General features: G+C 41.9%; 1 protein-coding gene across 1 annotated transcript in view; it reads right to left on the bottom strand.

Annotated features, from left to right (window-relative positions):
• pip5k1bb (phosphatidylinositol-4-phosphate 5-kinase, type I, beta b) overlaps window positions 1-13,658 on the bottom strand; it is a 35,853-nt gene that overhangs the window by 20,708 nt on the left and 1,487 nt on the right. Inside the window, exons 2-4 of the mRNA XM_080498895.1 lie at window positions 3,930-4,023; window positions 3,774-3,842; window positions 2,911-3,041 (exon numbers count right to left, since the gene is read on the bottom strand). Of these exons, the coding sequence (XP_080355021.1) occupies window positions 2,911-3,041; window positions 3,774-3,842 (200 nt within the window). The 5' untranslated portion in view covers window positions 3,930-4,023. The remainder of the gene's footprint in view (window positions 1-2,910; window positions 3,042-3,773; window positions 3,843-3,929; window positions 4,024-13,658) is intronic.

Genomic DNA, 13,658 nt, shown 5'->3' with positions numbered 1-13,658 from the left:
GAATGAAGACGTGTCTGATTACTCCATCTGAACAATACCAAACAACACACGAGCCCTGCCCCCAGAGGGGCTGCAGAGGATGCGCTAAAAGGTGTGTGGGGGAAAAAAAAAACCCCAACAATGACAAAATAACCTACATTTTGACTGGTCAATGAGGTGTTGCTTTTAGATGCACTTTGAAGTTGTGTAACCAACACAACCTGTGTTTCAGGGGAAAACCACAACACTGGAGTAAGCACATCTAATAAGGTTAGAGTGAGTCAGACGTCGAGTCTTTCATCTAATAAACTCTCAGTGGAATCAGTCTTGTTGACGCTAAGTGTACAAGTAGGTTAATAGAGGCTTTTGTTTTCCAGGGCACCTCTAAATCTTGTAACTTGACTGATGTTTGGTGCGAGAGGGCGACTGTGCTGTTGTTTCATGTGGGAAGATTATTCAATAATACAAATGAGGGCGAGAGGGAAAGCTGGCGGTGTAACTTTAGAGTGTCTAAGGGCGACAATGATCTCTCATGAACGAGTGACACTTGATGATGGTAATGTATACTTTGGATGGAGAACATTTAGTAATACACTGGAACCATTTGCTTCCGTGTAATTAATGGCCTTTTTTCTGCCTGCGGGAAGACGTGCGCTGGCTGTCAGAGATATATCCACCGAGTAAAAGGGGATGAAAAACACTGAGGTGGTGTATGCGTGTGTGTGAGTGGGAGTGAAAGTGATCCGCGACATCTCCAGCAAACCAAAACCAGACTGACAGGACAAACAACAGAGGAGAAGCCTCCAGAGGAGAACAGCAACAAAGGAGAGGAGGGAGGAAATAAAAGCATCTGAGAGCTGTCGCCATCACTCAGCCGCAGTCTCGGGAAACTCCGTGAGCTCAAAGAAAGAACGAGTGGGGGTTGAGTTTGTGTGCTATTACGCAACAAAAAATGCTTAGACAAGGAAAAGAGAGAAAAAGTGTGATGTCAGATGCTACAATGAAGACATTCATTTATCTTATTTAATACATTTTGTTTGTTGTAGCTCCAGTAATGTGATTTACGCTTGACCACAGTCTCTTTTTGTTTATGTGATGTTATTTTTTCACGGGGAAATGTTAAGCCTGGAAGACAACAAAAACTTTTCATTTGCAAGTTGAATTAAAAATCATGCTGGATGACCTTGAGGATGATAACAGAACACACTCCCTTCACAATACTCTTACTTTTGCACTTCAACATCTCACAGAGCCAAAGACTATTGTCTTTCCAACACTTGTCACTGCGGTGCCATCGTCAAAACGCTGGTTATGTTTGGTTGTTGCCGAGAGGCAGGAAACAATGAAAGATCATCGTGTGTGTCAAGGCCAGCTTTGAATAAACCAGACTGAGTTTGCATATCCTGGTGCACTTTCCCTGAGATGCGAGTCTAATCCTCTTCCTGAAACTTAAGAACAGTCGTCACTGATCTAAGTTTTTATCAGTTTATCCACAAACCCTCAACAAAATTTTCCCGACCAACACTTCTGTACATTAATTTCTATGTTATGTGAAAAAAAAAAAACCCGTCTTAAATGTCAAATGGTGTAATGGTTAGCAACCTTGCCTCACAATGACAAAAATCCCCGGTTTGATAACTCTCATTTCCCCCCGCAGTGTAGAAACATTCCTTTGAGGCTCATTGGTGAGTTGTTGTGCGAGTGTGCATGCGTCTGACTCTTTGTGTTTGCATTGTGATGGAGTGGTGACCTGTCAAGAGCATACTATACCCATAGTCGGCTGCGATCAGCTCCAGCACTCTGCAACCCTGCATTAGATAAAGTGTGACTGAAGATGGGTGGAGTTAGATTGTATTATCGTGGGTCAAAGTTTTAATTGCCTTCTGCAAAATGATTAAATTAAATTATGTAATGTGACAAAACTTTGAAAATACCCAGGAAAATATACCTTGGCAAACCATATATTTTAAAACATCTATAGCGGGGATGGGAAATTTTAATCATTCCTTCAACAAGGCGAAACTGTGACTAAACACAATAATGAAAATGTCTACAATTTTAGGGAAGGGTTAGGATTAGGATTGGGAATCCTGGACAGGTCACGGGTTTATACCTGATGATAGCAGTATGTATTCTTTAAAATAGAAAAAATTAAATAAGGAAATATTTTGTATCATCAGCCAAGAAACTCTGCAAGGACTGAAACTGGGAGCCTCTGGATTAGCTGTAAAAATGTTTTAGAGTTTGTGTCGGAGCAAGAACTGTGTTGATAGTAGTGCCACAATATATAACATGTTTCTTTAAGCTGATGATGTAATTGTGAAGACAGCCCAAGATGACAGGGCTGCCGCTACACTGATGTATGTTTTGCACTGTGGCAGTAAGAGGCACTCAGTAAGCTGATTTCATAATTCTTGTCAGGATAATCCATTAAAATTGTTTGATCCTGGCATCATGACTTATACAAGATAAATTCATTTTGTTCAGAAATGATGATGGCGGCAGTTTGCGGCGGAGGAGGAATTTCCTTGGACTTTATGTCCAGTGCCCGCACTTTTCACTGAGTGGGATTAATTATAGTTTTTAATACCAGACCCTGACATGTAACATTTGAACTTGGTCTTCACCCCCCCTTATCATTCATTCACTTTACAGAACCAGAAAAGTGTCACAGTCAAGGAGCAGCCTGTTACCACCTACACATAATCTGTTTCAAATGAAGCAGCTTTCTGATTCACCAGCTCCTGCAGATGAATAACCTTGAGCTTATGCAAGCGTCTCTTCCACTGTGAGGTCTGTTCTGATGACAGGGCGCAAACCTTTGCAAGACAATTAACTCGGCGGCTAAGACAGTGCTTCTAAAACAATATACAGTAAAAGAGTCTTGCTGTGTGCCTGTGCCTGAACGTGGTGACGTGACGTAGCACTGACCTGGGAAGAAAGACGCTCTCCACCACGTAGAAGTCTTGCATAAGCACATCTCTGTCGGGCTTGGAGGTGAGGTTACCGACTGTATAGCCAATACCAAGCTGAATAGCCCCTTTCAAGGCTGACGACGTGGTCTTTGAGAGGAAAATGTAAGAGAAAACATCACATTATCTTGGCTGCAGCGCAGTGTTACTGTTATGTAAATTCATCAATGACATAAATCACTTCAGCCATACAATACAACCAGTGTCATAATTGAGATGTAAAACAAAGGCTGCAACAACTTTGTTCAGCATGTAAAAAAAATGTTATGGTAATAAAAAAATAGCAGTTTGAACATATTAAATTAAACCAAGCAAAAGCATAGAAACCAAAATTAAAAGAAAGGCCCACTCATAAGTTCTGTTTAGAATATTTTCCACAGAAACAACCTCAACAGGCTGGGACATAAATATACTGGTGGTGTAACTGTGTGAATGGCTGCCACAAAGAGACCTTTGACTTCATAGTTCTGACCCAAACAAAGTTTGGTTCTGTAGAAAGCCTTGTGATGGCTCAATCTTAAAACAAGCTGCCATGAGCAGTGACATCTGTATAAAAAAAAAAAAGAAAGCAAGAAAGAAAGAAAACAAGTGTAACCAGCATTTGAGTGATCTCTGGCAGCTGGCCCTGGCAGGGGTCGGACATTATGTGCTCTCGAAAGACATTTTAAGGACTCAAATGACTCAGACTTAATGGCCTTTTGGACTTGTTGGCTCTAAACAACGTCATTCCAAAATAAATGTTATGGGACCATGTTCATATTCGCCATAACAGGCAAATAAAACCAAGCACACTGAGACTCTTATATTCATAGAGGAGTTCACCTTCTTGTATGTTTTCTCTCTGCTTGTACTCCAAGGCCCTCCCATCCCATTTTCTGTTGTTGTTGACATCTGAAAAAGACCCAAGTAACAGCTAGTTATTTCACAGCTCATAAAAAAAAACCCAAATTTGCTGAGAAGTACATTACACAAACTCACCTTGCTTCAGGAAAAGCTGTGCCTGACAAACAGCGATCAGGGCAACGACTCTCGTTTGACAGGTTCAGCAAACATCGGGAGATTTCCCAGGACCCTTTGCAAGTGTGCAGAAAAAAAAAAAAAAAAAAATCACAATCACACTATGCTTAGAAAATACAGGGCAAAATATTGCTGTCAGATAGTGCATTACAGTAAGTAAATCTGCTGAAACGTTGAGATGTGGCAGGCTGAGCACAACAGGGAATATGTCCACGAGCAAAAGCTCTTTAATTAACTGCGATACACTTGTGTGCTTTCAGTTTGAGGCCATTTTAATGCCGTCGCACTGCTCTTAATCACTGCCTTACAGCAGAGGCAATTTAGCTATCACCGTCACTCCTGACTCATGAACTGTGTACATCTGTGTGTAACAATCATCCTCTCATTAGAATAATACACACTGTCCCGCTGGTCACATCAATCCCCACTCCAGACAAGTGAAGATTGTACTTTAGAATATTTATCGCCTCGATTTCCATCGCAGCAAACTTTTCTGTTTCAATTTTTCCAGGTTTCATGAGGTCAGATAAACACTTCATAACAATTCATGAGGAAGCCCAACTATAAGTGTGAGCATACTTTATGTGAAAGAGGTTTAAGCCCCAGGGCTGGAAGTGATCCGCAGACTCGCAGTACAACAGCAGCCTCACTCTACACAACACACATCTCTCATTTCCCTAAATGTTCTCTATTAATTTCCCTGCACCTCTCCCCGTCTCTCCCTCTGCCTCCTAATTTCCGTGATCTGACTCTTTCCTCCCTCCCCAAAGGATTTAAGGCAGAATGACATAACTCGGTGAAATTGTGCCTCAGTGTTCTCTGAAATCAAGGACACGGGGAATGGAAGTGAGGAGCAAACGCTTGATTTAAACCCTAGCAAATTTTGGACCGTGCTTGACAAGTTCTGGCAAGTGTGCAGTCCTCACACCATCTGCATATAAATGTACCTGCTGGTCTCTGAGCCCCCCCTCTCGAGTATTACGCAATGTCTCTGTGTTTGTCAGTGCCCGCAGAGCGACGTTCTCCAGTCACCTGATTACTGAGGAACCACCAGAACATTTATCCCACCAAGTAAGAATGGCTCGAACTGATAATAGCCATTTCAGAAAAAACAAACAAAAAAACAACAACATTCAAGCATGAATGCATTCACTGCCCACTCCATTAGACAGTCTTGTAAGACTTGGTGTTTGATTTTCTGTAAAACGTGAGCACGGACTCATCAGTTGATCATGGCTCTTAAAATACATAGAAAATGAGAACATGTCCATTTGGCTGCTTCCAGGTAAAGGACAATAGACTTGGCTAACTTTTATGCGAGATGCCTTTCCTGCAACAAAACCCCGGTTACTCTCACTTCAGGTCGAGATTTTTAATTAGATCTGCCAAAACGCGTGACTAATATCCATTAACGTGCATTTAACAAAGGATGACTCACAAAACTTTGGAAACCTGGTTAGGTCAATATTCATGGGCTCAGATACTTTATTATGGTTATTCAGTCTTACTCAATGCATTGTTTTAATTAACTGTCACTGCACTTGTACTGTGCTCAGGTCCACAAATGTGGGTTTTAATAATTCTCAACTCACTCATCTTTCAATTATTTGTAATTATAAGAAAAAGGGCGTGCACCCACAGTCCCACTTGAGCAGATGTCCAAGATTGTGTCAAACTCCCTACGTCCCCTATTCATCTGTCCACACAAGACTAGATGTGCAATACCTATTCCTGTCTCTCTTGACAGAAGATAACAACTTCAATCAGTACCACAATGAAGACCAAGTTTTGTTTTGGTTTCCATCACATGTTTCGAATATGAGACAAATATTTACTGGCTTTGTAAAGATCAAGAGTGATTCAGGAGCTTCTGGTTTAATCCACTGCTGAACAACTAACGCATAAGGAACACTTTCGCTATCAAAGCTATCAAAACTATGCTGGTTGTATGTCTGTGTGACACCTTTGATTAAAGAAATAGTCATGTGCCTTGAGAGGAGTACACTTTCATATGTATAAGTCAGACGTGAAAAGAATGAAGCAGATACTCGGCTCCTATCTCCAGACTTCCCCCCCTTATCTGTGCATAGCCTCCTCTGTTGCTATAAACACAGAGACAACACCAGACAGGTTTTGGCTCCTCACCTCACTGCAGTATGTGTTTATCTTTGTTTTGGTTGAAACAGCATTTATATCTTTTCTATCACATTTATAATAATATCCTGTCTTTGTTATGAAGGGACACACACGCACACACACACACACGCACACACACACACACACACACACACACACACACACACACACACACACACACACACACACACACACACACACACACACACACACACACACACACACACACACACACACACACACACACACACACACACACACACACACACACACACACACACACACACACACACACACACACACACACACACAGACACACACACACACACACGCACACCCACACGCGCAGTTCATTAACTCAGCCTGACTGCAGAGACAATGATCTTCTCATAGCTTTAACCTGAACTGAGGTGACCTTATAAATGTATATATGACTGATTATTAGTTCTGTCAGTAGAAGTGAATCTGTGCAATAAGGTGTTGATCCACCTGAGCTGTAACACTCTCTGACTGGATATGTGCTCTGAACCCGAGGAATGTTAATAAGCCCATCTGGCTCTCAGCTCAGGCCTGGCCAGAGTGTCAGTGTCAAAATGAATTGTGTCAATGAGTTGTGTCTCTCTCTTTCTCTCTCACCTGACCCCAGAACCCAGCCAGCAATCAAACAGACTGTTTCCAGAACAATCTGCGAGAGGCCGGCAGCTGGAGAGAACAACAGCGGCTCTCTTGTTTGTCTGTTCACAAAAGAAAGCCAGACAGACCGACAGACACGTAGATGAAAATGGACGGAGGGATGATTGTAAGCAGCTGTGTCTTACCAATGTCATACACTCTCACTGCAAATAGCAGTGGCAAACAGGAATACAAGAGTGCACTTATATGCTGTTACACAGCATGTAAAACGATACATTGCAGGTCACAACTATAATACCGTGTCCTCCAAATAGAAAAATGCTCTCTTGTCAGATCAATGCTTCTGTAGAGGGTGGATGTTTTGTGGTTTGGATTTGGAAGAGAAACAAATGGGTAAAGTGACCCAACCAATCAATGAAAAAGAAACATTACACTTGAAAGTGTAAATCTGAATAATAAAGCACTTAGACCTGGCGCGTATAGAGGAGGGAAGCTGTGGATCATTTTTTTTCCTGTGGCTCTGGGAAAGTCAAGCAAGGTCACAGACTTCATGGTAAACCTGCTTCTGCACAGTGAAAAGATGAGGAACTCTGGCTCGAAATACCATTTTAAACTGCTTCAAGACAAAGACTATGTCCAGTACACTGCAAAACCTTTGCCACTGGAAAATCCCTTGGCAAATACAGTTCAGGATCAGCTGTGACCGGCTCTTTGTCAACATTCCGACTTGGTCAACAAAGTACTTTTTGCACACCTTATTTTTCTTCCCTGTCAAGCATTCTTCCCTGAAAAGGTGCTACATAATTAAACTTTGCTTACTTACCTCTTCTCATCAGCTGTCTCTTTGTTTTTGAACACACCCTCGTCAGAAACTCTACCACCCTTCAAACAAACACACTTGAGCGCAGATCAAACATTGCCTCTCATGCCATATCTCCTCCAAGGTTTCCTCACTTTTTGCCAACGGTGCTACTGAGCCTCCGAGGAAGTCACGTAACAGCTCTGCAGCCAAGCTCGCCAAGTGAAGGAAAATATGCTTCCGATATGCTTCTGGTGTGACCATTGTGCAAATCAAATAAATCTGATATGTCAAAAGGTCTGAGTAGCTGTAATGGTCCCTTTACGATCGCCATGGTTGTGATATCAAAGATCAAGGCAGGAGTCAAACAGATCAGTCAACATCTGCAAACTAAGCAAAAAGACAACAATTGAATATCAAGTATTTCTACAAACTGATATATGACAAAGACAGAACAACACTTCCTCACATTTATCCAAGACGTCAGTGACGAGTCCCACCATTCCCATCACAGGAACACAGATACCTCATATAGGTTCCCAATTTACTCTGCTTTGCTTCAGTCCCCAGATGCTATTGAATTACTTCAGCAGATTGGAGACTTAATGTAGAATCAATAGCAGAGCAGCAGTGCAGGGTGCCGAGGACTAAACCGCTGGGCTACCATGACCTCCACAATCCCACACTGAGATGTTAGATAAGCAGAGATCTGGATTTGGATGGACACAATAAAAAAGATGCACAGGAGGTGAGACTAGCTTGGCTAGAGGAGGATTGGCCTTATCAACTCAGTAGCTTTCATCCTTGAACCAAGTTCACAGGAACTAAAAGAACAAAATATTATATAATATTGTTTTTATCGCTGCCTCTGCTAATCTCTTTCAAGTAATTCACTACTATAAACAGTCAGTATTCAAACGTCATATTATGATGTGCAATTTTTCTATATCTAAAAGGATACAACACAAACTTTCACACACTTTCTACCAATGAATTAGTTTGGGTTGTTTTGTATTTTTTTCTGTCCTGTGGAGGTTTGTTTGTTTGTTATCATCTCTCTGACGGGACAAAATGTGATGAATTGTATCAGTGAACACAAGGCGCTGTGCAGCACTGCAGAGCTTTGTGTGTGTGTGTCTAATATATTAGAATTTGTACCCACATTACCGAAGCCTGGTTGAGCCTCGTACACATTGTGGTTTAGCATCCAATCAAAAACAAGAGTACTACATATGTAAAAAAAAAAAAAAAAGCCAAAACTATTTCAGATTAGTCCTCTGCAGAGTTTATCCTGATTTTCAATGTTAGTAGGCTTCCTACAACTTTGCAACAGGGGTAGAGTAGACTGAGCAAGTATGTTAACTTGTGCACAATAAGGATGACTAAAGTAAAGATTAACGTTTATGACTACTGGAAGCGCGAATCAATCTTTAAAAGTTTTATTGAAAATGTTTTTGTTTCGTTTCCCTTGATGATGAAGTTATCTGAACAACCACAGTGATGGACACAAACGCCAAGGCAGTGATAACGAGAGTTTGGTTGGTTAAAGATATAGTAAGAAAGCAAAATATTGGTGAAATGAGGAATGAGTCAGGATTAAATAATGGGTAACGATGCACTGGAAACAGCCATGATGCATTACCGAGTGCAGACAGAGCAGAACGCACAGTGTGTACCGAGGATCGCATCATCCTCAATCTGGAGATTATATTTCTAGTAGAGATTCAATAGTATGCATGGGTGAGATGTAGCACTGTCTGTAATTATACCTCTAAATGTACTTATAGAAATTGTTGTGCATGATAATGGTGTTTGACCTTTCAGTAACCTGGGGCATGGGGAAGTACTGACAGAGCACTTTGACCTTTCGTTTGAGACTCTTGGAAGCAGAGATGAACTGGTGGAGGAGGAGAAACAAAGGAAATTATGTAAAGTTTTGCACAGCTGTGTTGCTTCCCATGATCCATCAGTGTCCATCAGTGCCAAGTCGTTTTTCTTGCAGGAGAGAAATGAAACAATTGTGGTGTTGATTGCTGCATTGAAGAAAAGAGTGACTGTATTTCACTTTGCCTGATGAAGTGGATACCAGAAAGTCTCGGAGAAGGTTCGGTCTGTGCGTTTTTGTGATTCAAAGAGTGTTTCACTGGAGTTCCACTCTGCATGAGGAGCAGCGTGGAGGAGGTCACCCTCTGTGTCCAGAGAGTCATGTGATTCGGCTGAGGGAATGGAGGGGGTGAGGGAAATATAGAGGGTCGTATATGGAAAGAAAACAGACGATGTGTTCTAAAGACGCTGACGCAGAGAGGAGCCGCTTCGACGCAGCGACACAGCACAGCGCGACGCTCTCCGGGACGAGACCACATGACAGCAGACTTATTATGCTCAATATGCTGGCGAGCGATCCCCGGCTCCTCACGTGGATAACATGGTCACATGCATAAAGACAACAAAGCACAGACTTGTCCGTGATGGCCGAGCCCATCAAAATGGAACTCTGCAAAGGTCTTGTCAACCAAGACAGACGGGTTTGTTTTCGAGTCATCTCACTCTTACAAGTGGCTGGCCGTGAGACGAACAGCGGTGCTTATTGCCCTGCCATTATTGATTTGGAGTAACAGGTTGCTACAGGAAAGGGGGAAGAATTTTATTTGGTCAGCTCTCCACTCTTTGTTTTTCCTCCAGCTTGTTTGTCTTCACCCATCCTTTCTTGGTCCTGCTCTCTCACTCCAGCACCCGAGGGTCTCCTAAGTGGGCCCCTGCAAACCTCACAATTATCAGGGCAGGAAAGTGGGGAGGGATACACGGGGGACTGAGTGAGCCAAAACAACAACAACAAACATTACAACCTCCGAATAATCTGAATTCCTGCAAGGCTGCCAAACCAACCGCTCTGCCAGCAGTCACAAAACAACCGATCGTGAACACGGAATAATAATAAAGCATCACTGCAGCCCTCCTGTTTTGAACTCTCAGACGCTGGTGTCGACGTGCTGCGAGGCCACGGAGCAGGTTCCTCCACTTTTGAGGTCATTAAGATGGATACGATAACTCTGGGAAGTCCTGCATCCGCGTTCAGCTGCCGGAAAGTAAATGAACACCATTTTACTCTAACGCAGAGGCGAGACTGTTTGACGACGGGCTTGCACATCACAGTCTGTATGAACATGAATTAAAGACGCCAATAAGGCAGAAAAACGACTCAGAGAGCCAAGAATGTGTCAAGTCACATAATTGGGATTGCATAACATGCCGTGTGTATTTGTCTTTTAACTTTTGAGGATGCATGAAAAGTCTATCCACAGAGACTGAACAAGCACTCTATTTTTTTTGCCATCGTGCAATGCAGCAATATGACTTCTATCATGTAGGTTCAAAATGTTTAAAGTATGTGTTTACTAAACTAAGTTTAAATATCTGCCATTTCTCACACCAAGACTTGGTGAATACGTCCACCTCAAATGTTACACTAAACACCATCCAACAAAAACAACTTTTCTTTAGAGCCTTGTTTGTTGTACTTTTTCATGTTTTAATATACTCAGTTGACCTTTTAACTAAAACCACTGCCTGTGGTCTGTGACTGTGTGTATAACGTCAAAAGCTGCAAAGTTACGCAAAGTAAAGTACAAAAATCTTCTGAATCTATACTCACAAAATTCAACATTCTGTAACATGGAAACACTATAAAACACAGAGACGTCTACTTCTCTTGTAACATTACAGCAGGACTGATAAAACCTTTGATTTGCCGGCAAAGAATAAATAAGATGAACCGAGCGAAGCTGTACAGTCAATGCAGCTAAATCTAAAGGTATAAATGCATCTGTGCTCCAGAAAGTGAATGGAAAATGAAAGAATCTTCTTCAAGAATCTTTTAAACCACAGAACATGAAACAGCAGTCTCAAGTCAACACCCCTAATCAAAAAAACAAACAAAAAAAAAACCTGAAGTTGTCGTCACGCCATTTCCTTATTTTCACTAGTTTCTCTGCGCTTCACAACTCAAAAATTTAGTTTATAGTTCTGTGACTTGGAAAATGACAGGCTCTGCTCCTCACAAAAAAAAACACAAGCTTTAGAGTGATCATGTATGTGTGTGCAGCAAGGTAAGTTAATGGGAGGCTTGGAGGCAATCAGTAGTGTGTAATAGGTGCTGACATGAGTGCAGCCAGCCAATGAAAGAGGACAATAAAACAGATAAGAGCCAGAGGGAGCCGCCCACGCAGCACTGCTCACAAAGGTGTGGAGTTTCAATCTCATCAGATCAATAGAGTCAAACCTGAGGCCCATTTATAGTATTTATGCTTCAGAGCTTTCTTCCACGGTGCTCTGATTCACAGTGCTGGATATGAACTTCCAAAACAAATTATGATTCACTGATTTTAACAGCAGGGTGACGCGTGTATTTTTATGTCCGATTCAATACATCACTTACATGTCTCATCAACTCTAACTGAACATTAGATGCTGTATGAGCTTGATTAAATTTGATGTTGGACAATATAGTATGAAAAGGCATGTAAATGCATCCAGACTATATAAAAAAAAAAAAAAAAAAACTTTTCATTTGGATTCAAAGGCTTTTTTCACATCTTGTCCTAAATAGCGACTTTAACATCTGATCAACTGAACGCAGTGTTAGATTAACCAATAACATGGTAATCATTGATAGATGTGCCAAACAGCCTGGCAATGACGTGCAACAAAGAAGCAGCAGTTAATAACAGCGAGTGACAGCGACAAGATGATTAATAGCAAACTTGTCAATTACAGGAGTTGCAGTTAAAATAAAGTGATCACGTGTTTATTGCTGCAACTGAGCTGATGAAATAAACATCTAAAGAGCGGATGACCTGAGATTATTAGCCAAAAACAACATATATAACACAGTATATGACTACATACAAGTGGGGGTACGAGAAGAGAAATTAAGGTGTAGCACGAAGAGAAATCACATGAAAGACAAACTTTAACTGGTGGCAGATTACATTATGACAACACAGATGGGCTTTTTGTCTTATCAGAACATCTAGAATGTAACTCGAGACGATACGGAGCCACGCCCATGTGGACACTGGTCAGTTGAACCACTATCAGCAAGAGAGGGACGGCGCTGGAGAACTACTGTTCAGGGCACTGACTTATGCAACTGTCTTAATGAGGCTCATATGCTTGCTATTTCGGTCCTATCACTACTAGGATCTCATGGTACTGTATGAGCACAGTACACAAAGTGCTCTTTGACCCAAAATCACAAGACTACACTAAAAAAAAAAAAAAAAAATCCCTCCAGCTGGTAAGTGTCGTGCTACCTCTTCACAGGAACCTCAAGCAGCTGGATAAGGAAAACACTGGCAATAAGAAAAGGTGGCACTCGGCTTTGAGTTACAGTGTTGGTGATCAAGATCTGCAGCGAAAGAAATCATCAACTTGTTGCTAATTTGACACAAAGTGAGATGCACCACAGTGGAGATGGTGACAAAGAGAGTTGTGAGTCAAAAAAAAGAAAAAAATGACTTGTGTCAGTTTATGGTGCTTTTTGGGGTGACGGGCGCGACCTACCGATTATGCTGTACAAATAATGAATCCTTGATTAGAGCACATATTGGCTGATCACACAAGCATTGATCGATAAGGGTTAGGGTTAAGATCGTAAGTGTTAGGGTGAGGTTGTAAGTGTTAGGGTGAGGTCATAAGTGTTAGGGTGAGGTCGTAAGGGTTAGGGTTAATTTCGATCACTCTGAGCTAAAGGTTGGGGAGCAAAATTGACAGAGTTTTGCACAAATAATGGATTCATTATTGGAAAACGTATCGGCAGATCGTGCAAGTCGCCCAAAGCCCCTTAGATCAGCAAGGCTTTACTTCTGCGGTGCCGAGGCACTTTGCCGCTACTCTGGTGGAAAATATTACATAACACGCAGATGCTTTTTACTCCGATAAGCAACATATCAGTGCGAGGGGCTGCAGGCGGCACACGATAGGAGCTCAGGTGTCACTCCTAAAGAGACGGCAGGAGATTTGCACGAGCTGCTTTCCCTTTCAAATGTACTGTGCCGCAAGCCGATCAACCCGGGTCGAGTCCTCATCCCCCCAGGCAAATGAGGAAACACAGGGATCGTAAG

This window comes from Blennius ocellaris, assembly GCF_963422515.1.
Source record: "Blennius ocellaris genome assembly, chromosome: 7".
Classification (NCBI taxonomy): Eukaryota; Metazoa; Chordata; class Actinopteri; order Blenniiformes; family Blenniidae; genus Blennius; species Blennius ocellaris.
This window is presented reverse-complemented; position numbering and strand designations above follow the sequence as displayed.